Below are 27148 nucleotides of genomic sequence, written 5' to 3' on the forward strand. Positions count from 1 at the left end.
CTGGACCCTACTTTCTCTGTCTGTCAAATGCAAGAGTGGGATTAGGTGATGTCTCTTTCTCTCTGTTTCTACTGGTCTATTGAAAAGAAGTTTGAGGCCAGCCAGTAGCATAGTGGTTAAGGCAACTAGATCCCACATGGGCAACTTCACAGTTCTTGTCAGACTCAACGACTGGAAAAACACGCCAGGCACATGTATGCGCATGCCCAAAATTCCAAGAGGAAAATGAAGGAGAAGGGATTGCAGTATGACCATCCCCCCAGGAGGTGATTTCTCACTCACTTTCCTCTCTCCGTCTGTCTTTGGCAAACACATGCACCCTATAGCAAAAAACTGAAAATTAATAATACTAAGAAAAATAAAATAAAATAAAGGAAGTTTAAACTTCTCTAGGAACCAAAAAGGAAGATGGAAAGCCATCAGGGATAAACTTATACCCACATGGTTATTGTGTTCACAAAGAGCAGCAGCCTAGAAGTACCAGCCATCCCCACTCCAGACCTTTCCACAGAGGCTGCCATCTACAAAGGGCATCCCATATTAGGCTTTGATTTGCAAAATGGATAGCTTAGAAAAACCATGGCCTAAATACCCAATTATCTCTGGGCACAGAAGCTTAAAAAGGAGGTTAAGGCTTGTTAGAGATTAATGCGAATACTAATAAGAAAAACCCGACAGCATTTATAAGCATAAACTGTGCTTCCTACTCCTGAGTCCTGGCCTACATCCCAGAAGACCACATCTGGATTGGCCCTGCACCTCCTTGGTCAAGGATCGAGGATGATGTGCCTCTCTGGATACAGTGCCAAAGCCAGGGTGGACACCAATTCATACAGCACACCTGCTGTCTTCTCTGTCATGCCAGAGATCTGGGAGATACTAAGATTAATCAGGCCTGGGCCCTGTTCCAAGGAATTCACTTAAGTATGCAACATTTAGCATTCAGCAAATATTTAGTGAGTGGCTATTATGCACCGAGCACAATGGTCAGAGTAGGAATAGGGAGATTACTAAGGCATGACAATAGCCCTAGGAGAATTCAGTCTAGAGGAGCAGTAGACAGTGATAAGTCTGGTACATTGTGCAGCTGGAACAAGGACATCTGCAGGCCGTTATGGAAGCTCAGAAACATAGTACCCTGGCTTACCCAGCATGGACAGTGAAGGAAGCCAGGGAAGGCTTCCAGTAGAATAGTCACATGAAGACGGCAGAGATCAGAAGAACTCCTGTGTGCAGGTGAAAAGGAGGATGGCAACTGCAGGAACTGCTTGCGTTCAGTTCAGTGCTGCTTTGAGGGCTGATATGATGCAGGGAGCCAGGGGCACACCTGAGAATTGAAAAGACCTTTGGGGTCGTCAGTCCTGGCTCTTTGTTTTGCAACTCAGATTAGGCAGTAGCAGGTTCATGCCAAGGCCCTTCTCTAGTTGCTGCACTCATCCCCTGGGAATCTGCACCTTGCTCCCTCACCTTCTTCAGATCACTTTTCAGAGACACCTTCTCTGATTACCTGTTTAAAGTGACAGCCCTTCCTTCAAGACTAATACTCCTGCCCACCTTTTGACCTTATTTCTTCTCTAGCGTCTCACCTTCTGATATAACTCTTATGTTTACATGTTGATTTGTCTTCCCCAACTAAATGAAAAGTTCACAAGGGATTATTTGTCTCTTCATCCACAACTGTGTTCCACTTTCTAAATGCCTGAAACTTGATAAATAATGTGAAATTTTTTTCAGAGTTATTTCTTTTAGTATTGTTTCTTTATTTAGGATACAGTGTGTGTACACACAGAGAACAGGGAGAGAAGTACCCTCCATGGGGTTGGTCACACCCTGATCCCTTTCCTCCAATCCTTCAGCATGGTGGGTCCTGGGCACCTGGTGCACATGCCTGGTGTGTTTCAGGGTGTCTAGGCCAGTGACTCAAACCACAGTCACCACGTGGAATCTGGCTCTCTAGAGCAGTTTCCACAGCACCACAGAGCTGGTCCTTGCAATGAATATGTAATGAATGAATATTCCTTCGCTCATCGAAGGTCTTCTGACACTCCCAGGCCACTCTCCTTTCCATTCCAATCAGAACTCTTTTTCTTTCCTCATTGCTGCCCTAGTGGATCTCTAAGGGCCTGGGTTACACAGGGAAGACCTTCACTGCCTGTTTGCTGAACTCTTCACCTATTGACTGTACTGTGCTGCCCCGTGAGAACTGTTTACATGTTGAAGGGTTTGTTGGATACCAAGGAAACAGGGAAGTGGCTAGTCTCAGACAGCCATGTTCTCCAGGCTATGGTTGTTAGTCATTGAGGTTTTGTTCAACATGCTTAAAATCCCAGAACTTGGGGTCTGGTATGCCCACGAGGTATACCCACAGATCCTGGGAGTGTCTGTGGAAACTTCTTACAGGAACAAGAATGTTGTTTCTAATGGGAATAAACCACTGTACCAGATGTTTTTCACTGTTTCTTTTCTTTTTTTTCTCATCACCTCAACCATCCCTGCACCACCGACCCATTCATCTATCCTTCTATCTGTTTCTGAGTACCTGTTCTTTGCCATATCCTCCATCAGAACCTGGAGACCTGAAAGAGCTCATAATTTAGTGTGGAAAGCCAGAAAAGTAGTTACAAAACAGTTGGGTAAATTCTGTGATTAGGGGGTGGGCTGAGGAGTGGAGCACATAGGAAAGGGTAATTATCTCTGCTGTGAGGTTTCTGAGTCAGAGCACAGACTCCCCTTAGGTTAAAGTCAGGTCAGAGATCCTTCTACTCTCTTACCAACGCTGTGTACCTGTGTCTCATGTGGAAGTTTATTAGAGTGTGTGGCGAGGGACCAGCAGATGGCATAATGGATACATCACTGGACTCCCGCATAGTCCACCGTGGTTTGAGTCCCAGATCCAGCAACTTAAAACTCACATCAGGCACATGTGTGTGTGTGTGCCCAAGATCCTGAGAAGAGAATGAAGGAGACGAGACTGCAGCATAGCCAACCCCCTGGGGATGAATTCTTGCTTTCTGTCTCTCTCTCTCCCTGGTGAGCACATGCAACCTATAGCAAATATCTCTCAAAAAAAAGAAAAAAAAAAAAGTGTGGCAAGTGACTTAGGGGAGATCAAAGTCCCACATGTCTCCTGAAGGTTGTCCTTTAGTGCCTGAAAGCTGTATCATCCCCTTGGATCACTTCTTTTCTCCAAAGCCAGGTCCAGTGCAAAAGACTCATACTTTGTGGACAAAGCAATAATTCCCTAAGGAAACAAGGCAATTTTGTGGTTCGAGCATGGATGTGGCAAGAGGCGAACCTACTCAGTGTAAATCATGGCTCTCTGAGACCTTGAGTGAGCTGACACGGCCTCGTTAGCATTGATTTCTTCAACTGTAAAATAGCCACAGTGTTTTCTACCCAACAGAAATATTGTCCAGGTTATGCCATTTAAAGCAGCTGGCACAGTGCCTGGTACAGTGCTCAGCAAAACAGTAGTTTCCTTTCCTCCCTCCGATAGCAACAAAAGACAAGATTTGATTTTTTTCTAAAGGAAGAGGAAAGCCAACTAAGGGTTCTTCTTTTGCCCTCCAAATAGCGAGATAACTTGCCAGTGAGCGTTTCTGGATAATTTTCAAGCGAGTGCACCATGGAGCCATCGGTCATGTGAACCAGGGCCAAATGGGAGCCCAGAAGGAGATGAGAGAAAGAGATTTCTCACTGCTGTGTCAGTGATCTTGAGCTGGCTTCCAAGAAGAGTAGGCAGGGACTAAGGAAGGACAAAAGCCACCCTTTCACTCTTAGAGCTGTCCCAAGAGCAATGGAAATGAAGTGAGAGGACAGTACCGACCTGTTTCACCAGTATGCAAATTGTGTAATGAAATACGAATGACTTAGCAAGAAGGGGAGTGTGACTTAGACTCATCTGAATCTGCAGATTCCCAGCAGAGGAACAGCTTGAGTTGATGGATCTTTCTAAGGTGATTTTGTTGGAATTCCACCAGAGCTCAGTTTTGAAGCTAGGACCAGGAAGGAGAAGAGGACTCCATGTATGGAATAAGTCCTATCCATCAAGGGCTTTTGCACACATCATTTTGGGAGGAAAAGGGGAGACAAATACTTTTTCTTTGTAGTCTTCCTTGTAAGAAAAAATCTTAACTACAAAAAAATGAATTTGGTCTGGCCTGGTGATGCAGTTGATAGCAAACTAAACTGTAGTGCTGGAATCATGGCCAGCTTTGGGTTCAGATCCCCTGGTTGGCTTGACAACATGCCAGGGGTGTGTGTGTGTGTGTGTGTGTGCACGTGTGTTTGTGTACGCATGCACACATTAGTGCGTGTGGCCAAGATCCTAATGAGGTAGAAGGCTGAGAGAAAAGGGATTGCAGAGTAATGGAACCCTGTTAATATCCCCTTCTCTGTCTCTGTCTCTCTCTCGGATGCATGTACATGTACTATCATGAGAGACTTTTTAAAATTTTAAAAATGTTTTTGTTTTTAATTAATTTACATTCATTCACTGAGATATATTTCCCCCTGTTTCTCACCCTCTGCCTTTTTCCACCCTTCTCCCACACTATGTCAGTTTTCCATTCCTTTTTCCCCCCTACATTTTGTTGATTCACAAACTTTCTTAAATAATCTAACTACTTTCAATAGCAAGCTCAGCTGATAGATACATATCTATGAATACATGTCTGACTTTAGCATGAAACTCTGAGCAGAATGAATACACTATAAGGTAGCACCTAGCAGATGCTATATAGCTTACTATAATCATTAATTATGTATTTTTTTACTATATTTTTTAATTTCCAGAAAAGCAGTTTAGCTTTAATAAATCAAAGAAATGCTAAGGAACTATGCTTAACTTAAAGCCAGGAAATAGCTTGGGACTCTGTTCAAATAGTAGGTGCATGAACCTATCGGCAGCTCAAGACAGGACAAAAATCCTTAAAACCGGAGAACAAAGCCTAGAAGAAAATCAGCAATTTTAGTCAAAAATCATAAAATTCTATTTTGCCAGTTCAGTCTCACGTACTTAATCTATCTTCTGTTGTGGTTTGATCTTCCCAATTGAATTCTGGGATATAATATTCAACTCCAGACCTGTCCTCATGATTAAGTTGGCCATTTTCATAGTTTTTGAACTCTTACTTCTGTGTGACTGTATTTCATTTTCCTGGTATAGCCCTCCCTGCAGAACTTCTTGGAGATCTGGTCTGATGTTGATCAATTCTTTCAGGTTTTGTTTATCTGAGAATGTTCTTGTCTTTTCTTCCCATATGAAGGATAATCTTGCCAGGTACAGTATTCTTGGTTGAAATTGCTTTTCCCTTAACACTTTGAATATATTTTCCCATTCTTTCCTCATTTGCATTGTTTCTTATGAGAGAACCGCTGTCAGCCTGATGGGATATCCTTTGTAGGTAACTTGACGTTTCAGGAGAGACTTTTTTATAGAAAGGGAATATTTAAAATTATGTATAGGGTCAGCAGGTGATGTGGTGGTTAAGGCACTGGGCTCTCACATAGCCATGATTATAATTTTTTTTTTTTTTTTTTTCTTTTAGGTTTTTGCCATAGGGTGCATGTGCTTGCTGGAGAGACAGAGAGCGAGGGAAAGTGACAAATCACTCTTGCAGGGGAATGGCCACATATCAATCCCTGCCCACCATTCTCTTCTGGGGATTTTGGGCATGTGTGCACATGTGCCCAGCATAATTTCCAAGTTGCTGAGTCTGGCACTAGAACCACGGTAGGCCATGTATGTTCCAACGCCTTAACTACCACTCCACCTGCTATCCCCTTAAATTTGTTTTTTTAATGCAAAGAAGAAAAAAAACAATAGAGACAGAGATAGGTATTTTTGGCAGGATGTCACAACGTTGCAATTCTCCTGTCCTAGCCTCCCGGTTAGCTGGGATTACAGATGTGCACAACCACATCCAGCATGTTTGGGTTGGTATAGGAATCGAACCCTGCCCTCTTGTGCAGCTGCAGATTCTCAAGCAGTGGCACAACACACTATAACTGGCCTTTCATTGAGTTTTGAACATAATAGATGCTTATGGTTTTTATTTTTTATAAACACATATATATAAACAAGCGTACATATATACGTAGTGTGAAATATGTATATATAATATGAAATATATGATAAATACCATAAATATAAATAGATATGTGTATATATTGATATGATAAGATTCTAGTTAGGTTGCTCTAACTACAAATCAAGCACTTTCTGCATCATTGTGGTGATGCTTAGGAAGTCGAGTCTGAATTTCTGAATGTTCACTCTCCAGCCAGAGACCTTTTCACAGACTGAGGAGTAGACATAATAAGGCCAGCAGCAGCAGACTCAGAGAGTTCAGGGTGATTTAGGCTTTCTGATCTTGTCTAGCCGTGCTCACCCTTTTCTGGGTGCCTAGGACTTTGCTGAAGCCCCTACAGACATTCTGATTCTGGGAACATCTCCTTGCTGGTATGGTTCAGAACAGAGGCACACCATCACTTTGGTCAGCAGGATAAGGGGTGCCTGGACCCTGTGGAGTGGGAATGAATGGAACCTCTGAGTTACTTGTCTCTGGGCTCCAGAATGTACCTACTGATCCCAGACCTATGGCCTGAAGTGGCTCCTGTAAACAGGACTATGACCCAACAATATCTAATCCACTTAGCAGTGAGACAGGTATGGGATTGAGGGAGTTATCAGATCCTTTTTTCACTCTCAAAGTCTTACCACCAGCTTATTTCTCAACTGTAGCCACTGAGTAGGTCATTGTGCAATCTCGTTCTTTAGTAATTTACTTGTTTTAATAAGATTGCTGCCATCATTGAGTGACTCTGATTTACCAAGGCAACAGTGTGACCTACATTTTGTCCTGTGCCAGACAGGGCCTTTTCCACGTTGTCTCCTTTGATCCTGCAACTCTGAGAGGGAGAGATGGTTCTATCTATTTTACAGATGAGAAGAGTGAGGCATAGAAAAATTAAGTGACCACATGCTTAGCAAGTGGTAAAGCCAGGACTGGAATCAGGGCTCTCTCACCCCCCAAATCCACTATTGTAGTGCTTCGCCTTAAGTCCCAGCTGCAAGATCAATCCCTACTTCGTAGCATTCTTCCATAAGTGTATTAGTTGCTGCTGGATATCAGGAAGCAGGCTCCCATTTGCTGACTGTAATTCCATGTCCAACTGCTTCCCAGAAGAATTCTTTTCCCATGGCCCCCTTCTCCTTTCCATTCATAAGCACCTTCTCCCTCCCTTCCTGGAGCTGTTCTGACCAGTGTCTTCCTCTTGCCTCAAGCTCCTCTCATGTGTTTATTTAGTTTTTCTTTTATTAAGCTCCAGCCTTAAGTATCTGAGTCAGTGGAGGGGGAGGTGTGTGCCTTGTCCTCCAGTTGGGAAACCCACCCTTCCTCTGCTCCACCCTGGTTTCTTTGGCCCGTGATGTCAGGTCTACATGCAGGAGTGGAGGAAGGGCTGGAGGATTTAAAACAAGCATTTTCTAAGGACCTGCAGATTTTTTTTAGTGAGAGAAGAAGGAAAATCTTAGGCTACTGGGTCCAAATGAATGTAAGTGGTTAAAGCATAAATCCCTATTTATTTGAGTAGCATGTCATGCCGTGTTCTTCATCAATGTCATCAAACCATCTTACCACCACCTGTAAGGCAGTAGTTGCTATATTTTATATGTTAGAAAACTGAGACTCAGTGAGGCTTTGCTGATTAAAACATGTGTCTGTTACCCACCCCATCCCTGTCCACTGCCAAGAATAGCTGGAGGAAGGCCAGACCATAGCAGGCACACTGCAAATAAACTATATTCCTTGTTCCCTGAACTTACCGTTGTCTTAAAGACTTGTGTTGAGTTGGAATGAAACCAATAACATCTCCATCCTCATTCCCAAAAGGAAGGAATCTTTTGATCCATGACTGCAGAGTCACTGGTAGGTCACATCAGTGAAAATGAGGGAGTAGCCCTTGGCCTCTAGCTGTGGGTTCCTGTGACTTTCATATTGCCTGTAGGGACCTGACCTTGCCTGGAGTCCTTTGCAAGTACCCACATTACTTTTTTATGGTACTCAGTGCCCTGCTTAAAGCCATTTCATTGTTCACCATCACTTACAGTAATATTTTCCAATTGCGATTCAATAGGTAGGTGTTCTGTAAAAATGGTGATTTAAGGTCAATTAAGTCCTTTTTCCTTCAGAATTTCTCCGAGCTTTTTAGTAATCTTGTAAACATTATAAGTGAAAAAAAAATTTAGTATAGATAATTCACCAACCTTTATTTTAAAATACCTTAGTATTCCATGGAATATGGTTTGGTGTGAATGGCACAACTCACACAGTAGTATAACTTCCCACGGAGGGGGTAGGGGGTGGAGGGGTGGGGATAAAAGAGTAAGCGATGCTTGCTTCTGAAATGTCCCCGATGGCTGCGGCTTCTACTATGTTTCACATGACAAGCTTCGTAATAGCCTCGTTCTTGGGCGTGCAGTGGGCACAACTGATGCAGCAGATAGGCTGCACACGGCCCAGGTCCTTTTTAGCACATCTATTGTTCCTTCTTGTCTTTGTCATCTTGATACAGAGGACCAAAGAAGACACTTTATTTATTTTTAGATTTTTGCCATAGGGCACCCACGCTTGCCAGAGAAGACAAAGACAGACAGAGACAGTGAGAGGAAAAGTGAGAAATAACCGCCCAGGGAGGATGGTGTGCCACAGTCCCTTCTCCTCCATTCTCCTCCTGGGATTTTTGGGTACACATGCACACATGCCTGGTGTGATTTTCAAGCCACCAGGTCTGGGATTCGACTCACAGATGGCTATGTGAGAGTCCAGTATCTTAACACTGCCACCTGCCAGCCCCCATTTATTTCTTATGTATCCATCCAACCATGTGCTCCCTAGGGCAGGAGTTCTGCCTTCTCATTTCTGTATCTGTAGCACCTGTCGTAGTACCTGGCTTGCCTCCCTAACCCCCGTTTCCTCCCACCCTTTATTCTTTCCTTCTCTCTTTCTCTCTCTCCTGGCTTGTTCCACAAGTTTGGACCTGTAGTTTATCTTAGAATAACTCTCAAGTTTCTCCTCCAGATTTTCTAGGCCAGCTATGGGAATCTGATTTAATTTATACATCAGTTTCTGAATGTATACATTAAATGTTCTTAGAAATAAAAGGTCTCTATATTCAAATTTTCCTTTATGTCCCTTACTTCATAAAGGCCTTGTGCAGTTCTTGGTAAGCAAATTACTATTTATTTAATCATCTTTGCTATGATGCCAATGATTCTACTGCTATTTTTGTTAAAAGCTTTTAGCTGGTTATTATTTGCATATGAGCAAATACTGGTTTGTATCACTGTTTAGCAGCCAGCCTCATCAGCGCAGTCTCAGTTTACTTGTAACTCTTCGATTTTCCAATAATACATTCATGTGATTTCAAAATGATTATAAATTTCTTCTTCCTGTCGTTTTTGAAATCATTTTCTTATTCAGTCCCAGACACTATTCCTGCACAGCCAAACTCTGGGATCTCTCATTCTTCTGGCTGCTGGCTCGCTCTTTCTTGATCACCAATGAGAAGGTGTCATTTGTCTTGGGAAGGGCCCTCTCTGTCTTTGCCACTGCCACAGGTCTATCTTTAGGCCTCAGCCCTCTACCCTTTGCCCTCTTCCCTTTTCTCCAGGCCTCTCCCACTGCTTTGATTTGTAGTCGGAAGTTCCCCTTGTCCTCTTGCCTCTTCCTCCTCATTTCCCAAGTTCCCACAGGAACCTGGGAAGTAGATTGTGCCCGGAGGTTACAGCGGAAACTGCAGTCAGATAACTGTGAGGGGACAATGCCCCCTTGACGTCATTTCAACTTCTTTGGTTCGGCCAGAGGTGGTTTTTATTTTTTTTTCCTTCCATTTTTCTTCAGGTTGCTCTTCTACCCCACCCAGTTCAGTGCCTGTCAACCTCTCTTTGAAAGGTCTCTGGCATTGTCTAGTTGGTTTATGGGTTTCCTTATATTCTAATTAAAAATCCACAGTTCCAAGTAGTAACTTAGAAATATGTCCTTGGATAGAGTTGCTTTCTTTGGAAGCAGAAACATCCTTTTGTGAATATTATAATAACTTCCCTTACCATTGGGGATTTTATTTCCAGGCCAATGCTATAGGCCAGGTAGTGTAGGGATCGTGTATCTATAATCCCCAGGGAAACACACAAATGTGTTGTCATCAGTTGTAAAAAGGAAACCTTTGCTGCCCTGGTTATTGTTCTTTAATGAGCCTCAATCATGAAGAAGAGAGGGGGCCCAACCAGAGTGGCACAGGTGGTTAGACACCTCTCTGCAACGCTGGAAGCCATGTGGAATACTAGTGGTTTGGATCCTGGGTCAACCTCAATGTGCCAGTGTTTTGAGTACTTGTGATCCTGGCTAGTTGGAAGAATCAGGGGTGGGAGAAGAAGGTAGGTTCAGAATGTGATGAGACCTTGTCCAGGGTGCACTTCTCTCTCTTTCTCTTTCTCAGTACAATCAACAAACTTTAAAAAAGAAAATTGATAAAAGGGGCCAGCTTGTTGCATGGTGGTTAAAGCAGCTGGATCTACCTGTCTGACTACATAGTTTGAGTCCTGGACCCAATGGCTTGAAAGTCGTGCTGGGCATGTGTGCATGTATGCCCAAATTCTGAAAGGAGAAACAAAGAAGGGATTGTTATGTGGCCAGGTCCATAGGGGATGCTTTCTCCCTCTCCCTCTCTTTCTCTCTCTTTCTCTCTAGCAAGCACTCATACCCTCTAGCAGACTTTTAAAATTGGAAAAAAAAAAAAAAAGCCTAGAGAGAGCTAACATTTACTAAATGCCTACTATATGCCAAGAAGTATGCCAAAGACATGTACATTTATTGCTAAGTTCTATTCCTTCTATTCATTTTTGGTATAAGAATGATAAAGTTCACCATTTAAGTAACTGGTCATGTCTAGTTGAATTTTCCATCTACAGCTTCCTATTTAATGTCCAATGGCTCTGTTTAGCAGGAACATAGTATGTGTTGACTTGGTGTTGTATGTTAATGGAGAGTCACGTAACATCTGTTCTTTTCGTCTCTTCCCTTCAGCTATACCTGCAGGCTCGCTTCACATGGCGAGGTGCCCGCCTGCTTCGACCCCTCCTCCAGTTCACCTTGATCATGATGGCCTTCTACACGGGACTATCTCGCGTATCTGACCACAAGCACCATCCTAGCGATGTCCTGGCAGGATTTGCTCAGGGAGCCCTGGTGGCCTGCTGCATTGTAAGTAGTACTTGTCCTTGGAGTGCCACAGAGACCCGCCCCGTTGCTTGTTAAATGTTTCCAGCTCAATGGCTAAGCCAGGGAGCCCTCATTCCTATTCTCTGCTCAGTGTCTGAGGAGTCACCCCACCCTAGGACTCCTTCAGGAAAATGAGACTAATTCCTGCGGCGTTTAAAAAAAAAATAATTCGTGCTGCTTTTTAGCCTGTGAGTTTTCATCCATTGGGGTTGTAAATCCTCTACTCCATAAACACAGGAGTGGGCTTCTAGACTGCTGCAAATGGAAGAGATCTTAGATATTGTCCAGCATGAGCTACCCTCCCCACCCCCTTTAATGGGGAAGTTTAGAGAAGAGATTCACCCAAAGTCACATGCCAGATTGGTGGCAAAGTCAGGTCTCCTGACTCAGTGCTCATGTGCTGCTTTGGTGAGCATTTACTGCTCAGAGACCTTTTCGGCTTCTTGGAAAATGGCTACCCTTCGCAACATGACCTTTGGGGCAGTTTGGTCAGCCCCTAAACTCACTGTTGACTGGAAAAGAAAAGTTTTGCTGTAACAGGCTCCCTCTCAGTCTGAGGACCTTGCAACTGAAATCACAGACTAAACTTGAACTTGGGATGGGATGCTGACTTGCCCCAAGTGGATGACTCTTAGTGAGGCTGGGCTGAAGCATGCCACCTCTGAGCCTCCAGCAGAAGCTCTGCTTTTCCTGCCTGCTACAGGTTTTGAGGTGTTATTTGGTGAACATGTCTGAGTTCCTCCTTTGATATTGTAACTTCCTGGGCCCTACTCAGAAGAGCTCACCCCAACCCAGGAGGAATCCCACAATTCAGTAATAGCTAGATGTTAAGCACCTATGTAGGCTGTATTGCTAACATAAATTATCCTTGCTCATTCACAGTAGGAATGATTAACATTAGAGAGATTTAAACCTGCTTCTTCTCCTTTCCTGGTTTTGAAGCCCATCTGCAGGATCTAGGTCCCTCTAGCAACCTGTCCCCACTCTCCTCTATAATAACATTTATCACTCTGTGTTGAACTTGTTGATGTGTGTATCCCTCCAGACTGTCAGTTTCTCAGGCAAAGGGATTGTATTTGCCATATATTATTCTCCATGTTTTACCAAAGCTCTCAGGGAGCCTGACTAAGATAAAGTAAACATGTGCTTAATAAGCAAAAGGCTATAGTCAATGAGTAGAACTAACCTTTCTTGAGCACGCTATAGGGAACATTCTCGCAGGCATAGGGATGAAAAGGAAGTCCAGTTCTAGCTGCTTGCACAGCCAGGCCAAGCACTAGTCTGATAGTACTGTATAGGTCACAATAGAGACAAGTACAGAAAGCTCCAGCAGGAGGTGAGGGCCTGATTCAGTATGGTCAAGAAGAGGAAGAGGGACTGGACGGTGGTTCAGTGGTAAAATGAAACATTCTGGGATGCTGACTCATGTGGGGAGATTCTGGGTTCGCATCAGAGACTCAGGTGCCCGTGATCCAGGGCTGCTCTGTCTGTCAGGACTCTGGGGTACAGTCGCTCTATTTTCCATGTGTGTGCGTGTGTGTGTCTCTGTGTGTGACCCATGGAAGAAATCAATATTTAAAAAAAAAAAGAGAGCGAGAAAGAGCGTGTTGGGGTGATTAGAGTGGGCACCATGAAAAAAGTAGTAGTACCTGAATTGCTTCCCAACCTTGGCACAGGAATCCCAGCCTACGGGACCGATAGTGCTGATAGCTTTCTTCATTGCTTTCTTTTTCATTTCTTAAGTGAAAGCCAGAAAGGAGAGAAATTGAGGAAAAAACTGTTAATGAGAACAGCTGTCCCTGCCCAGCTTGTTCTCTGGTGCCTGGCCCTTTAATGTGAAGCGACGGTGGGGGATGGGTGTCTGCACTAAAGGGTAACCCTTTGCAGTCTGTGCTCTTCAGAGCTTTGCTCTCAGCAGGAGGACAGCCCGAAGGGCCTGCTGCTGTTTCCTTCATGGTGCCACTGCCCTAATTGGAGTCTCCTGTACCCCCAATTAAATTAAAAGGTGGGGGGGATCCTTCCTAACCTTCCTCCCATTTGTATTCTAAAGCACTGCCCATGCGCCATTAGACAAAGTGTTGGGAGGGCCCAGGTTTATTTTCAAGAAGGGAAATGAGGGGTCTGACTTTTATCCTGTTTGGCTCTCACTGACTGTAATGTGGAATAGGAATTTGGTCCAGAGTTTGTAAAACACCTACTCTTTGCTGGGACCATTCCAGATGCTTTACCATTGTGTCCTTTTAGCCACAGGAAGCCTTTTTATTATAGCCATGATACAGAAGAGGGAACTGAAGCCCTTCAAATACACAGCTCTCACTTGAAGTTGGAAGGATTGAGAAAGAGGCTGTGTTCCTGGGTCGACCTATGCGTGCTAGCCACGCACACCATGATTCTGACTGGTGGGGAAGGCTGGTGGGAGTCGCAGCATGAGACTCAGTTGAGGGTGCTTGTCTTTCTGTTTGTCTCTCACTTTCATGGGAGAAGTCAATAAAATTAGGACAAAAAAAAAAAGACATGAGAAAGCAGGGGTTGAGAAAAGTAAGTCACCGAGAAAGAAGGTAGAGAAGCTGGAGTTGATGCCAGGCCTCCTGCCATGGAGCCAGTGCTCTAAGACTCAAGCTCCTAAGGGCTCTGTCTCTTGACCCTGCTTTATACCCACTCACCTCCAAGCATGCCAAACGTCTCGATAGAATCCAACACCCAGAGCTCTCAGACAGCTGCTCCCTTTGGTGGAGTGTAGTTCCATTTTCATTTCATCTCTCATAAAGCCTTGCTGTAACATATTTCCACAGATTAGTGGCTTAAAACAACACAAATTAATTTTCTGATAGTTCTAGACATCAGAAATGGGTCTCACTGGGCTACATAAAAGCTAGGTGTTGGCAGGGCTGCATTCCATCTGGAGGCTCTTAGAAAAATCTATTTTCTTGCCTTTCTAGCTCTCTAGAACTACTTGCATTCCTTGGCTAATGGTCCCTTCCTTCATCTTCAGAACCAGCAGCACAGAGCTCTTCAAATCTTTCTCTTGCCTCTCTGGCCTCTGCTAACATCGCCACATTTTCTACGACTCTGCCCCTCTTGCTTCCCTCTCACACAGACCTTGTGATTGCATTAGGACTGCCTTGAAAACCCTTGATAATCTTAGGGTTCTTAACTCAGTCGCATCTGCAAGGTCTTTTTGTCAAGTAAAGTCACATCATTACAGGTTGTGGACATCTTCAGAGGACCATTGTTCAGCTTACCACACCTTCCCCAGACCCCAAGACAGAATTGCCTATTGTTTAATGTTCCCAGAGCCCATTGCACTTTTTTCTTGCTGTGGCTTCTGACTGTCTGACAGTTGCTGCTCACATGCCTGTCTCCCCAGCTAGATTCTGGGTTTTTATTATTATTATTATTTTATTGAACTTTATCTGTTTATTTATTTATTTACTTGCTTGCATGCTTGCTTTAATTTGACCAGAGAGGGACAGATTGAGAGAGAGAGAGAGAGAAAGGAAGTCGCTGGGTCTGGGACTTGAACTGTGGTCTACCCTGTGTGAGTCCAGTGCCCTTAACCACCATGCCACCTGCTGGCCTGATTCTGGGTTTCTTAATAGCAGAATCTTTGGCTTAACCTTCTGGTTATTCTTTCTCACTGTCTGTACAGTGGCTGACACAATAGGTGCCAGATTGGGTAAATAACAAATGATGAATTTGCTTGTGGCCTCAGACAAGACACTTCCCAAATCTGAGCCTAGTTTCCTCATCTGTGGGTTGAACTTGGAGGCCCTGTAGCTCCATGACCTTTCCATATAGAGAGTCTGTGACACAGCTGACTCTGCAGTAGTTGAGCTAGACCTGCGTTCTCCATGGAATCATCTCCCTGCAAGCCTATGGAGATGCTCTGTACTGAGGCGGTCACAGCCTCTGTAAGCCCACAGTCATGTGCAGTGTGTTACCCTAGAATGTTGGTTCAGTCACTGCCGTCTTGGGCAACAGACTATGACAGCCAAACACTTTTACCCAGGTCTATTGAGGGTAAGTCTTGTCACAGCAAGCAGACTTGTCTAGACAAAAGTCACATGACAAATGGGAGTGGATTGGTTTCCTCCCCCATTGCTCACTGGTTGAATGTTTTCCAGAAAGGGAAGACAATAGTACCCAACGCAGACAGAAAATTGCTACACAGTGTCATGGACTCAACATGGAGACAGTCAGACAAGACTGCACATCCAGGTATACAGACAGTTACACAGGACAAGAGTGGAGAGCCACAGCCCAAGTAGACCCAGAAGCACATGGATAAACCCAGTGATATGCAGGCACACAGACAGACACAAACACAGGCTTATCCTGACCCTTGCAACCCTCCCCCACCTATACACCCACAAGGTCACCCCTACTGCAAACCTGAGCTCTACAGCTGGGCTCACCCAGGGAAAGGACAGGCATCAGTTCATTTCCTGTCTGGTGACAACTTGCAAATCTGGTCAACTTCTCTTTGACCCTTTAACAGATGGCAAATTAGGGGGCCCTGGGAGGGGTCAGAGGAGGGCCAGGCCGCCATTGCTGTGGGTTCAGCAGAGGAAGCAGCTGCTCTTGAATTTCATAAACACACAGCAGAGGCTTTCCTGGTTTTCCTCTTCCCAGGGGGTGTGGCTCAGCTAGCAGTTGCTCTTTTGTGTGCTGCTATCTTCCTCCAGGATATAGGGAAGGGCAAGGGCATTCTTTGTCTCTGCCCCAGCGAGGTGACCTTGGGAAGAGAGACCAGCAAGAATGCTAGTGTGAAGAAGAGTTCAGTGATGACAGTTGCTGCAAGAGGAAGTTGTGGGGCAGAGACAGTGCAGGCCACACCCCAGGACATACGCAATGGCAGAGTGGGAACCAGATCCTGGGTGCCTTGACTCCATGTCAAAGGGTTAAAACAATAAACCCCAAACCTGCTTGGTCTAGGCCATCAGTTCATAAGATGTCCTCTTTCTCTAACAAGGGAGATTCCATCCATTCCTTTGGATTTATTCGAGTGCTGCCTAGGCACAGGAGTATAGATTAAATGACCTCCAGATCTCTTCTTGTCCTGCAAAAGCTCTTTGTCCAGTAGGCCCTGGGCTGACCTTGCCATTCCAGGCACCCACTCTCAGGGAGGCAAAGACGTGAAAGTGGGAGAAAGAAAGAGGCAATGGCAGAGACTTTAGCTCCCATTAGATGATAGCACTATCTATGCAATACTCTGGAGTTTGTAAAATGCTTCAAGAATTTCCTTTCTGGTTCCCCTGCTGAGCTGGATGGGGTACATGATGAGGTAGAGACTCTGAAAGGGAAGTTGTATTCCGACACTTGCTAGTGAGGCTTGGGCAACTCACGTCACCTTTTAGCCACCTTCTCCTGTTTGAGGTGGGGATGATAGTACTTTGCCTTCAGTGAATAAAAGATGCCTCATGCTTGGCATATACGACATGTTGATTGAATGTATTCTTCAAAGCTAGGGCCAGCCCCTGCATGTTGGTTAAGGCAGTTGGATCCAATATGGAAAACTACACAGTCTGAGTCCTATGCCCTATGATTTGCAACACATGTGAGGCCCATGTGCTTGTGTGCCCAAAATCCAGAAAGGAGGAAGAGAGGAAGGAGAAGGGATTGCAGCATGCCCATTTCCCATGGGAGGTGCTTTCTCCCTCTTCCTCTCTCTCTGGCTCTCTCTGGAGTACACAAACACCCTTTGGCAAAATATAAAAAATAATTCAAATCTAAAGGGAGTTGGTCTTTAAAAAGCTTTAGTATAGTAGTTTTGCAAGACTTGATTGTGATCCATAAGAAATATATTTTAGATCATAATCCAACAGAGTCACCCACTTATAACTAAAACAGACATTTTACAAGATTACCGCTTGCCCTTATTGTGCGTGAGACATTCTTATATTTTCTATTGAAGCTCTCAAAAATAATTCAAATCTAAAGGGAGTTGGTCTTTAAAAAGCTTTAGTATAGTAGTTTTGCAAGACTTGATTGTGATCCATAAGAAATATATTTTAGATCATAATCCAACAGAGTCACCCACTTATAACTAAAACATTCTTATATTTTCTATCGAAGCTCTCAAAATGCTAGTGATGACCACTTGATGAATCAGTATTGTATGTACTAATGGCTTGTGACTAATCTAGTGGAGAAACACAGAAAAACAAACGAGTAGGGTAGGAGAACACAGCTGCTAGGACAAGCTCTCTTACTGAGGACTCTGGGATTACAAGTGCAAGGACAGTATGCTCTTCTTGAAGGTGTTGGAAGACCAGAAAGAATTCCTAGAGGAAGTCAGTCTTGAAAATCTGCCTGACTTATTTCCTTATTTTCTCTCCCCTATACACCAAGAAATCACTAGACACCATTGCTGGTGAATTCCCAATACCCAAAGCTACTAAAAGCCCTTTATTGAGATCAAAAAGTGATGATTGCAACTGAGTAACTCCCATCTAGTCAGAGGGCAAAGTCTGCCAAAGATGGTTTTTATACAGCACTTAGTATACTTCTGGTATGAGGATGAGCCAAGTCCCAAGGCTTTCTCCTCCAAAGAAAGTTATTCTTTCCTTAATCCATGAGATCCTTCAGTATAGTAAACAAGGAAGTTAGAAGGTAATCCCAATGCCAACACATGCAGGAGTGTTTGCAAAAGGGGCAGTGGCCATGGTGTCCCTACTCACGCAGGCCTAGGGGTAGACCAGTTTTATTGAGGGCTGAGATCGCTAAGCTCCGAGCACAGAGATTACTCAGTATAATTCATGCCCTTGAGTAGTTCATGGTCTAGAAGAGGAGACACTACATAGCATTTAAAGCATCGTACATCAAAGCCTCTGGCCTAATAGCTCAGGAAAAGTGTTGCAGTGCCCAGGGTAAGATCACCAACTGCCCAAGACATAAGCCACACAATGGTAGATCTAGTTCATCTCTATAGACTGTCCACTAATACCTCACTTAACCTTAGTTTACATGACAACTACCTGTAGTGCTTACAAAAATTCAGATTCTAGGCCACACTTCCAATAGATCTGGGGTAGACTCCAAAATCTGCTGTATCAGGAAGCACCCAGGTGATTCTGAAGCAGATGGTTTGAGGACCATACTTCAAGAAATACTGGAATAGACACCTCTTAGTTTTATTCTAGTTCTAAGATTCTAAATTTCTTTTGCTTTTATATTATCCACCCTGTTCTGGCATCTAAGTTCAATGGGACTTTATATAAATCTCTATGTAGGGTCAGCTCTGAGACCTGGTAGTTGAGGGAGCTAGGTCCCGCATAGCTGACTATGATTCAAATCTTGGTCCCAGCAGCTTAAAAAAACATGCCATGTGCATGTGTGTCTAGAATCCCAAAAGAATACAGAAATGTAGGAAAAGGGATTGCAGCATGACTATGCCCCATTGAGGGGGGTAGTGTTTTCTCCCTTTCCCTCTCTGTCTCTTTCTGGAGAACACATGCAACCTCTGGTGAAAAACAAAGCAAAGCAAAAAACCACCTCAGTGTATCAGGATATGAATCCTATCTTCCAGGAGTTCACTTATACACTCTAAGGAATTGAAATACTGGGGGACTCCAGAAACACTGAAGGAAAGATTGTGATAACACAATCATCCTTTACAAAATGACCCTCAAAATTTACTGACTCAGCCATTCACAGCAATGGAAGTAGAAACTTGGCTACCAACTAGATTTCTTGTTCCTGATCTGCTTAGTTCTTGGTAAGTTCTAGTCAGGCAGTACCCCAGAAGGACTGGACTGTACATGTTCCAGGCGGGCTGGCACCTCCACAGTGGGTGAGTGCTGGCAAAAAGACATCGGAAACATATTCCTTTTGGAGTGCTGACTCCTTCCCCAAAACAGCTCCAAAAATTGTGTGATTTTGAGAGCAGTTCCTACTTGTCCTATGGAAATCTCCCATCAGTACATGGTCTTTTACGTCCAACTTGAATCTATGTCAACTGTCACACATTCATTTCTATCCTCGCATGTGTGCCCCAAATCCTGAGAGGAGAATGGAGAAGGGATTATGGTGTGGCCGTCCCCTTGGGAGGTGCTTTCTCCCTCTTCCTCTCTCTCTGGCTCTCTCTGGAGTACACAAACACCCTTTGGCAAAATATAAAAAATAATTCAAATCTAAAGGGAGTTGGTCTTTAAAAAGCTTTAGTATAGTAGTTTTGCAAGACTTGATTGTGATCCATAAGAAATATATTTTAGATCATAATCCAACAGAGTCACCCACTTATAACTAAAACATTCTTATATTTTCTATCGAAGCTCTCAAAATGCTAGTGATGACCACTTGATGAATCAGTATTGTATGTACTAATGGCTTGTGACTAATCTAGTGGAGAAACACAGAAAAACAAACGAGTAGGGTAGGAGAACACAGCTGCTAGGACAAGCTCTCTTACTGAGGACTCTGGGATTACAAGTGCAAGGACAGTATGCTCTTCTTGAAGGTGTTGGAAGACCAGAAAGAATTCCTAGAGGAAGTCAGTCTTGAAAATCTGCCTGACTTATTTCCTTATTTTCTCTCCCCTATACACCAAGAAATCACTAGACACCATTGCTGGTGAATTCCCAATACCCAAAGCTACTAAAAGCCCTTTATTGAGATCAAAAAGTGATGATTGCAACTGAGTAACTCCCATCTAGTCAGAGGGCAAAGTCTGCCAAAGATGGTTTTTATACAGCACTTAGTATACTTCTGGTATGAGGATGAGCCAAGTCCCAAGGCTTTCTCCTCCAAAGAAAGTTATTCTTTCCTTAATCCATGAGATCCTTCAGTATAGTAAACAAGGAAGTTAGAAGGTAATCCCAATGCCAACACATGCAGGAGTGTTTGCAAAAGGGGCAGTGGCCATGGTGTCCCTACTCACGCAGGCCTAGGGGTAGACCAGTTTTATTGAGGGCTGAGATCGCTAAGCTCCGAGCACAGAGATTACTCAGTATAATTCATGCCCTTGAGTAGTTCATGGTCTAGAAGAGGAGACACTACATAGCATTTAAAGCATCGTACATCAAAGCCTCTGGCCTAATAGCTCAGGAAAAGTGTTGCAGTGCCCAGGGTAAGATCACCAACTGCCCAAGACATAAGCCACACAATGGTAGATCTAGTTCATCTCTATAGACTGTCCACTAATACCTCACTTAACCTTAGTTTACATGACAACTACCTGTAGTGCTTACAAAAATTCAGATTCTAGGCCACACTTCCAATAGATCTGGGGTAGACTCCAAAATCTGCTGTATCAGGAAGCACCCAGGTGATTCTGAAGCAGATGGTTTGAGGACCATACTTCAAGAAATACTGGAATAGACACCTCTTAGTTTTATTCTAGTTCTAAGATTCTAAATTTCTTTTGCTTTTATATTATCCACCCTGTTCTGGCATCTAAGTTCAATGGGACTTTATATAAATCTCTATGTAGGGTCAGCTCTGAGACCTGGTAGTTGAGGGAGCTAGGTCCCGCATAGCTGACTATGATTCAAATCTTGGTCCCAGCAGCTTAAAAAAACATGCCATGTGCATGTGTGTCTAGAATCCCAAAAGAATACAGAAATGTAGGAAAAGGGATTGCAGCATGACTATGCCCCATTGAGGGGGGTAGTGTTTTCTCCCTTTCCCTCTCTGTCTCTTTCTGGAGAACACATGCAACCTCTGGTGAAAAACAAAGCAAAGCAAAAAACCACCTCAGTGTATCAGGATATGAATCCTATCTTCCAGGAGTTCACTTATACACTCTAAGGAATTGAAATACTGGGGGACTCCAGAAACACTGAAGGAAAGATTGTGATAACACAATCATCCTTTACAAAATGACCCTCAAAATTTACTGACTCAGCCATTCACAGCAATGGAAGTAGAAACTTGGCTACCAACTAGATTTCTTGTTCCTGATCTGCTTAGTTCTTGGTAAGTTCTAGTCAGGCAGTACCCCAGAAGGACTGGACTGTACATGTTCCAGGCGGGCTGGCACCTCCACAGTGGGTGAGTGCTGGCAAAAAGACATCGGAAACATATTCCTTTTGGAGTGCTGACTCCTTCCCCAAAACAGCTCCAAAAATTGTGTGATTTTGAGAGCAGTTCCTACTTGTCCTATGGAAAACTCCCATCAGTACATGGTCTTTTACGTCCAACTTGAATCTATGTCAACTGTCACACATTCATTTCTATCCTCAACCATTCATATTTTTCCTCTCTCCTTTTCCCTTATCTAGTTTTTTCTTGTCTTCTGTTTGCAGATGAGGGGCAAGAGAAAAGACATGATCTGGTGTATGGAGGCACTAAACACACAAGCCAGTGATAATGGCTCCCATTTATTAATGTGATACTGGGCATGAAGTCGTGTGCCATCCTGTGCATTTTGTTACATTCGTAATCCTTAGAGTAACTCTGTAAGATCAGGTTGTCTCCCCCATTTAGATATTTTGCTACAAATGGCAAGACTTGGATTTAAAGATGAGTCTGCTTTACTCCAAAGAATAAAGCTTGTCACCAGGACTGTGTATGTTAGATGGGAGGGTGGGAGACAGTGATGCTGCTAGAACAATAATGATAGTCTCCATTTGGAAGGAGACTCACTATACATTTCTTACCTCATCACAGTGACTGAGGTTCCTACAGCCTAGAGTTGCTTTCTTTATGTGGAGTCTTGCTCCTGAAGGAAAGGGTACATTTTCTGGAGTGCCTGGATGAATCAGACCATTTTCCACCCTTGGATCACAGAAGAGCCTGTTATTCTAACTAAGGAGGTCAGAAGCACTTTCCTGAGGTAATATAAGAGGGAGCCAAATATTAGAAGGCAGAGTAGTTATCCAGATTATAAGTTTTCATGGGAACAATTGCAAAGATTTCCAGAGCTGAAAACAGAACTGGAAAGAAAGGCATTCCCTTCCCTGCACACAGACCTGCACATGCACATACACACCCTCCGTTTACTGCAGTCCTAGCCTCCGTATCTCACTATCTGTCTCTTCTTCTTGGTCTTTACTGCATGGTTATAGTTCAAGGACTGCAATCCCTGCAATCAGGACCACTACACTTGTTTGACTTTCTCCATTTTAGATACCAGCGTGGCCATCCCTCCTGGGGGGTGATTTCTCACTTTCTGTCTCTCTGTCTCTGTCTGTCTGGCGAGCGCATGCACCCTATAGCAAAAACCTCTCAAAAAAAAAAAAAATGCAATTCTTTCCAACGTGATGCTGGTCTGCTTAGCCTTGACAGTGACCCCTAGGACCAACAGGATGAGATCTGAACTGCTTAATGTGTCTTAGGAGGCTTTTCAAAGTCTGGCCCTTTTCTCTCCAGTCTCTGACTGCCCCACCCTAGCTCTGCTGAGCTTCCTGCAGCTTCTGAACATGCTGTACTCTTGTACTTCTTTGCAATCACGCATGCTTCTCCCTTTGCCTATAACAATACTCCTGGCATTTGCCCCCCAGCGAACTCCTCCTCATCCCTCAAAGCTCAGCTCAAATATATATCCTTGGTAGAGAAAGATAGCAAGAGAACAAATAGAGAGGCATGACATTAGTAGGACACAGATATGGTTTATTACCTGTTGATGATGACATGTATAGTATTCTCAACTGGATTGGTTTGAGGATTATTTCATGTTGGGTAAAGTCTTTCTACAAGCAGAATGAGAAATAGTGATTGACTGTTTAAAAAAATAATTGGAATAATAATATTAATAATTGGGAAAAAATTAAAAGCTCTCAGATGATGAGAAGGGGAGTCTGTATTGACTTATATATATATATATATCTCCCCATCCTTGGGAGGAAGCATTCTAAGACCTTCTCCCCACTCCTTCAGTCTAGATTAGATGCCACATTATCTGTGCTTCATTAACACCCTGATTCCCTTGATCATAATCCTCAAAACGATGAATTGTCGTTGGCTATTTACCCGGCCTGTAAGCTCCTGAAGAGCCAAGGACTCTGACTTCTGTATATCATCTTTATATTCTTGGAACTTGACACACAGCAGGAGTTCAATAAGTAGTTACTGATTGCAGTCATTCATTTTTCCAACAAAGTTACACATCAAGTTCAAAGAATCAGAGAAATCGAATTGAAAGCCAGTGTTCTAGGCAGTGTAACTTAGAACTTTTCAGGAGTGCTTGGGGTACACCTTTCTTGTTTGCTGAGATGGTATCATTGGCCAGTGTGTTCTTTCATACAGCAGAGGTCTGTGGAGTTGGGACTGTGGGCTGGGAGTAGGTTTGTTCCACAGCCCTCTGATGGCAACTTGGTTTGTGCAGACCTTCCCCAACCTGGGCCCCCGGGTTTCTTTCTGGGTGGAGATCATCATCTGAAGGAAAGGGGATTGCTCCAAGCCAAGAAGTTTTTACTTTTACCAGTCTTTTCTACGTTCTGCTGTCCAAGCAATAGGAAGATTGAACCCTGTTTGAATCTTGACAGGATCGCGTTTCATGATCCCAGAAAAGTGTTTGTGTAACCTCAAGCCACACTGGAAGTGAAATACAGCTTCAAGTGGGATTCTGCTGGACCTGACTCAACTTTTCATCTTACCACTTGGCTCGTGTGCATGTGGTGTTTGAGTCTGTGGTTCCCCCTGAAATCTGTAGGAGTTGTAGATGCCAGCCAGATCCAAGGCCAGAGTGCTTGCTTCCCCGTCAGTAAAGAGAATTTTAGAAATTTAACAACCACCATTTATTGAGCCTCTGGTATGTACAAGACCTAATGCTGAGTGCTGTGAGTGATGTAGGGAGATTAGGGCTAGAGCTCCATCTTCAATAAGCCTCCCGCCTAGAGAGAAAGGCCAATAGGCAAAGTCAGAGATAAGACATGAGAGTGGAAGACTTACCACAGGCCCAGTAATTAACTTGGTGTCCAGAGCTTTCAAGGAAAGAACGCCTTTTATTGAACTTTGTACCAGATACAGGTACATAGTTCGATAATGGCTTCTGAAGTCTATTATTGTTTTTAACCTTCTTATTACCCTTATCTTGCAGTTAGAAAACAGAAACCTTAACATGTAGTGGATCTGAGCTCAGAAAATTAAATTGGGAAATAAGCCAGTAGATTGAGGTGGAAGAGGGTTCAGGATCATGAAGAGGAGTGGTGTTTATGGGGGATAGAGGAGCCATCCCCTTCTGTATTTGCCCTCGGGAGATGGGAGAAAGTCTGAAAAAAGGATCTCTAAGATCCAAGAAATTAGGGCTAGAACAGCCCTATTTCATGAGGCTAACTGCTAAACTGGAATTGAAAGCCAGCAGTAGAAGGATTAAGCAAAACTTCTTAGAGGAAGGATAAAAAAGAGCATAATTTCTGGTAAATTTCAGGACATTGTGGGCCAACCAGTTGGCATGGTAGTTAAGGTGGCTGAATCCCACAGACCTACGACCATAGTTCAAGTCCCAGACTCGGTAGCTTAAAAAACACACCTGACATGTATGCACGCATGCCCAAAATCCTGGGAAGAGAATGGAGAAGGAGGGAGTGCAGTGTGGCCATCCTCCTGGGAACTGCTTTCTCATATATTCTTTCTTACACACACATGAGTACACATGCCCTATTGAAATTTAAACATATATATATATATATATAGAGAGAGAGAGAGAGAGAGAGAGCGCGTGCGCTAAGGACACAGTCTCTGCACCTGTCAGGTGATAAAGCATCATTTTACCACAGTAGGAAGTGAGGCTACTTGGAGGGGATAAGCGAAATGTAGGGATGGAGTGGTGTACAGGACAGACAAGTTCCATTCTCTTTACTTCAGACTTGAATCATGTCTGTTTGTACAAGCCCTTCCCTGACCACTTGTCAGGGTACCTGAGCAGGGAGCCTGGAGCCCCCTGGCAGGTTGTATGTATGAGGGTCTTTTCTTTCCTGGCTCTGAGTTTGACTCTGGCTAGGAGACAGCACTTTCTGCCCTGTGGTTCTCACTGTGTAAGCACTTTCGAAAAGAAAGGGGAAAAAGCTTAATTTTTTTTCCCTTCACAAAATGGTACAGTCACTGGCACTCAAGCTATAAATGCATTAAAATGTTACAGCTCTTGGCAAATATTTCTTTTTTTCTTTCAGGTATATAGAAAAAGCTTAGCTTTTATTTCTCTACCTTTTTATTTTAACAAAAATATATTAAATAAATATTTGAGTAGGTGATATATGTAATGGATACACAACTCTGTTCCTCTTAGAGAGATTTTTTTGCTGTAGGGTGGATGCACTCACCAGAGAGACAGAGACAGAGAGACAGAAAGCAAGAAATCACGCCCTGAGGAGGTGGCCACACTGCAATCCTTTCTCCTCCATTCTCCTCTCAAGATCTTGGGCATGTGCACACACTAGTGTGAGTTTGAAGCTCAAACTCACAAATTGCAGTTGACTATGTGGGATTCCAGCAACATAACTGTTATGTCATCTGCTGGTCCCTTCTTTCCTGGGGTAACCAATACTACCAGTTTCAGGCTGTGATTTTGTGGTGTTTTGCTGATTGCTGTGTCACTACAGAAAAGACATGACTATCTGTTCACCAACGAATCCAAATCTCTACTATGGCCAGGCACTGGCTACTGGAGCCTTAGGCTTGGTGAAGTCTTACTAAGAACTTGATTTTCTTGCCTACAATGTGAGCAGAATGAAATCTCAGTGCCCTCTTCTTTACTAGTGAGCACATTTCCATCTGCAGGACCAAACTTTTCCATTCAGAAAGCTGTTGGACGTGAGAGCTTTGAAAGTGTTTTAGTCCCCATTTTGAAATCCAGCCATGTGTTTCCTCTTAAATGACATGACTGGTAGCTGCCACTTGTGGTTACTTAATACAAACCCCTATTGCCAAAGGGCTCAAGTGGGTGTCTGCTCATTGATTTTGCCATCCAATATGAAGGGCACCTTTTTCTTTTACCACTAGTTCATCAGTCTTGACTCTTTCACCACAAGCCCACTGAGACAGGAACTATGCCTGAGCCATCCTTATACCTTGGCAAGTAGGTGTTCAGTAAATGTTTTCAGGGTTTTTCAGAAAGACGTATGAGGTCACATGCCCAGGAGAAAGAAGGATGCTGGGAATGAGCGATAGGCAATTTCTCATTGACCTTCCCCACGCCCTGGGTTAGTTGTTGACTCCCTCAGCAACGGGACCCTGGCTTCTTGACCCGCATCAAGTGGTTTGATATCACTAGGTTTTCAGGAAAAAGTGGTCACGGCTGCTTCCTTATTCCAGTGCCTGCTGATAGAAATTCATACTGGCTGGTCTTTCTTGGTTACACCCTGGACTCCTCTGTGAGGAAACGGAAAGTACTGGATTAATGACTGTGACTAATTACGGCTTAGTTCCTTTGTTTAGGAATGCATCTTTCTTGCTATTCGTTTACCTTGAGAAGTAAGAGAGAGTGGGTTGCAGGTTGCAGATGTGGCGTACTGGGCTAAGAGTCCGTAGAACCGGATTCTACTCCTACCCAGCTATGCAACCTGGAGCATGTCACTGCCCTTCCCTCTGCCTCAGTTGCCCTGTCTGTACAATGAGTTGGGCCATGTATTCGCTGTGGCACTTCCTTATTCAACGAGCTATGATTTGGGACCCCCTTTTACTAATGCGTGTGTTCCTTTGACCATCCCTTGGCTTTACCTGTCCCCAGACCCCACGTGGCAGTTAATAATGTGGATCTCTGTTTCGTGCTTCTAGGTTTTCTTCGTGTCTGATCTCTTCAAGACCAAGACAACACTCTCACTGCCTCCACCTGCTATCAGGAAGGAAATCCTCTCACCTGTGGACATTATCGACAGGAACAATCACCACAACATGGTGTAGTGCCTCCCACCGCCTGAGCTGTTTCTGTAAAATGACTGCTGACAGCAAGTTCTTGCTGCTCTCCAATCTCATCAGACAGTAGAATG

At 43.8% G+C, this 27148-nt stretch overlaps 1 protein-coding gene across 2 annotated transcripts in view; it reads left to right on the forward strand.

Moving 5' to 3' along the window:
* Positions 1-27142, forward strand: part of PLPP3 (phospholipid phosphatase 3) — a 98037-nt gene extending 70895 nt beyond the window's left edge. Inside the window, exons 5-6 of one of the 2 annotated variants that reach the window (XM_006146101.1) lie at positions 11088-11264; positions 26937-27142. In XM_006146101.1, the coding sequence (XP_006146163.1) occupies positions 11088-11264; positions 26937-27062 (303 nt within the window). In that variant the 3' untranslated portion in view covers positions 27063-27142. The remainder of the gene's footprint in view (positions 1-11087; positions 11265-26936) is intronic. The other variant, XM_006146102.3, reaches the window with a different exon arrangement.
* The last annotated feature ends 6 nt before the right edge of the window (positions 27143-27148 follow it).

This window comes from Tupaia chinensis, unplaced genomic scaffold, assembly GCF_000334495.1.
Source record: "Tupaia chinensis unplaced genomic scaffold, TupChi_1.0 Scaffold000165_2, whole genome shotgun sequence".
Classification (NCBI taxonomy): Eukaryota; Metazoa; Chordata; class Mammalia; order Scandentia; family Tupaiidae; genus Tupaia; species Tupaia belangeri.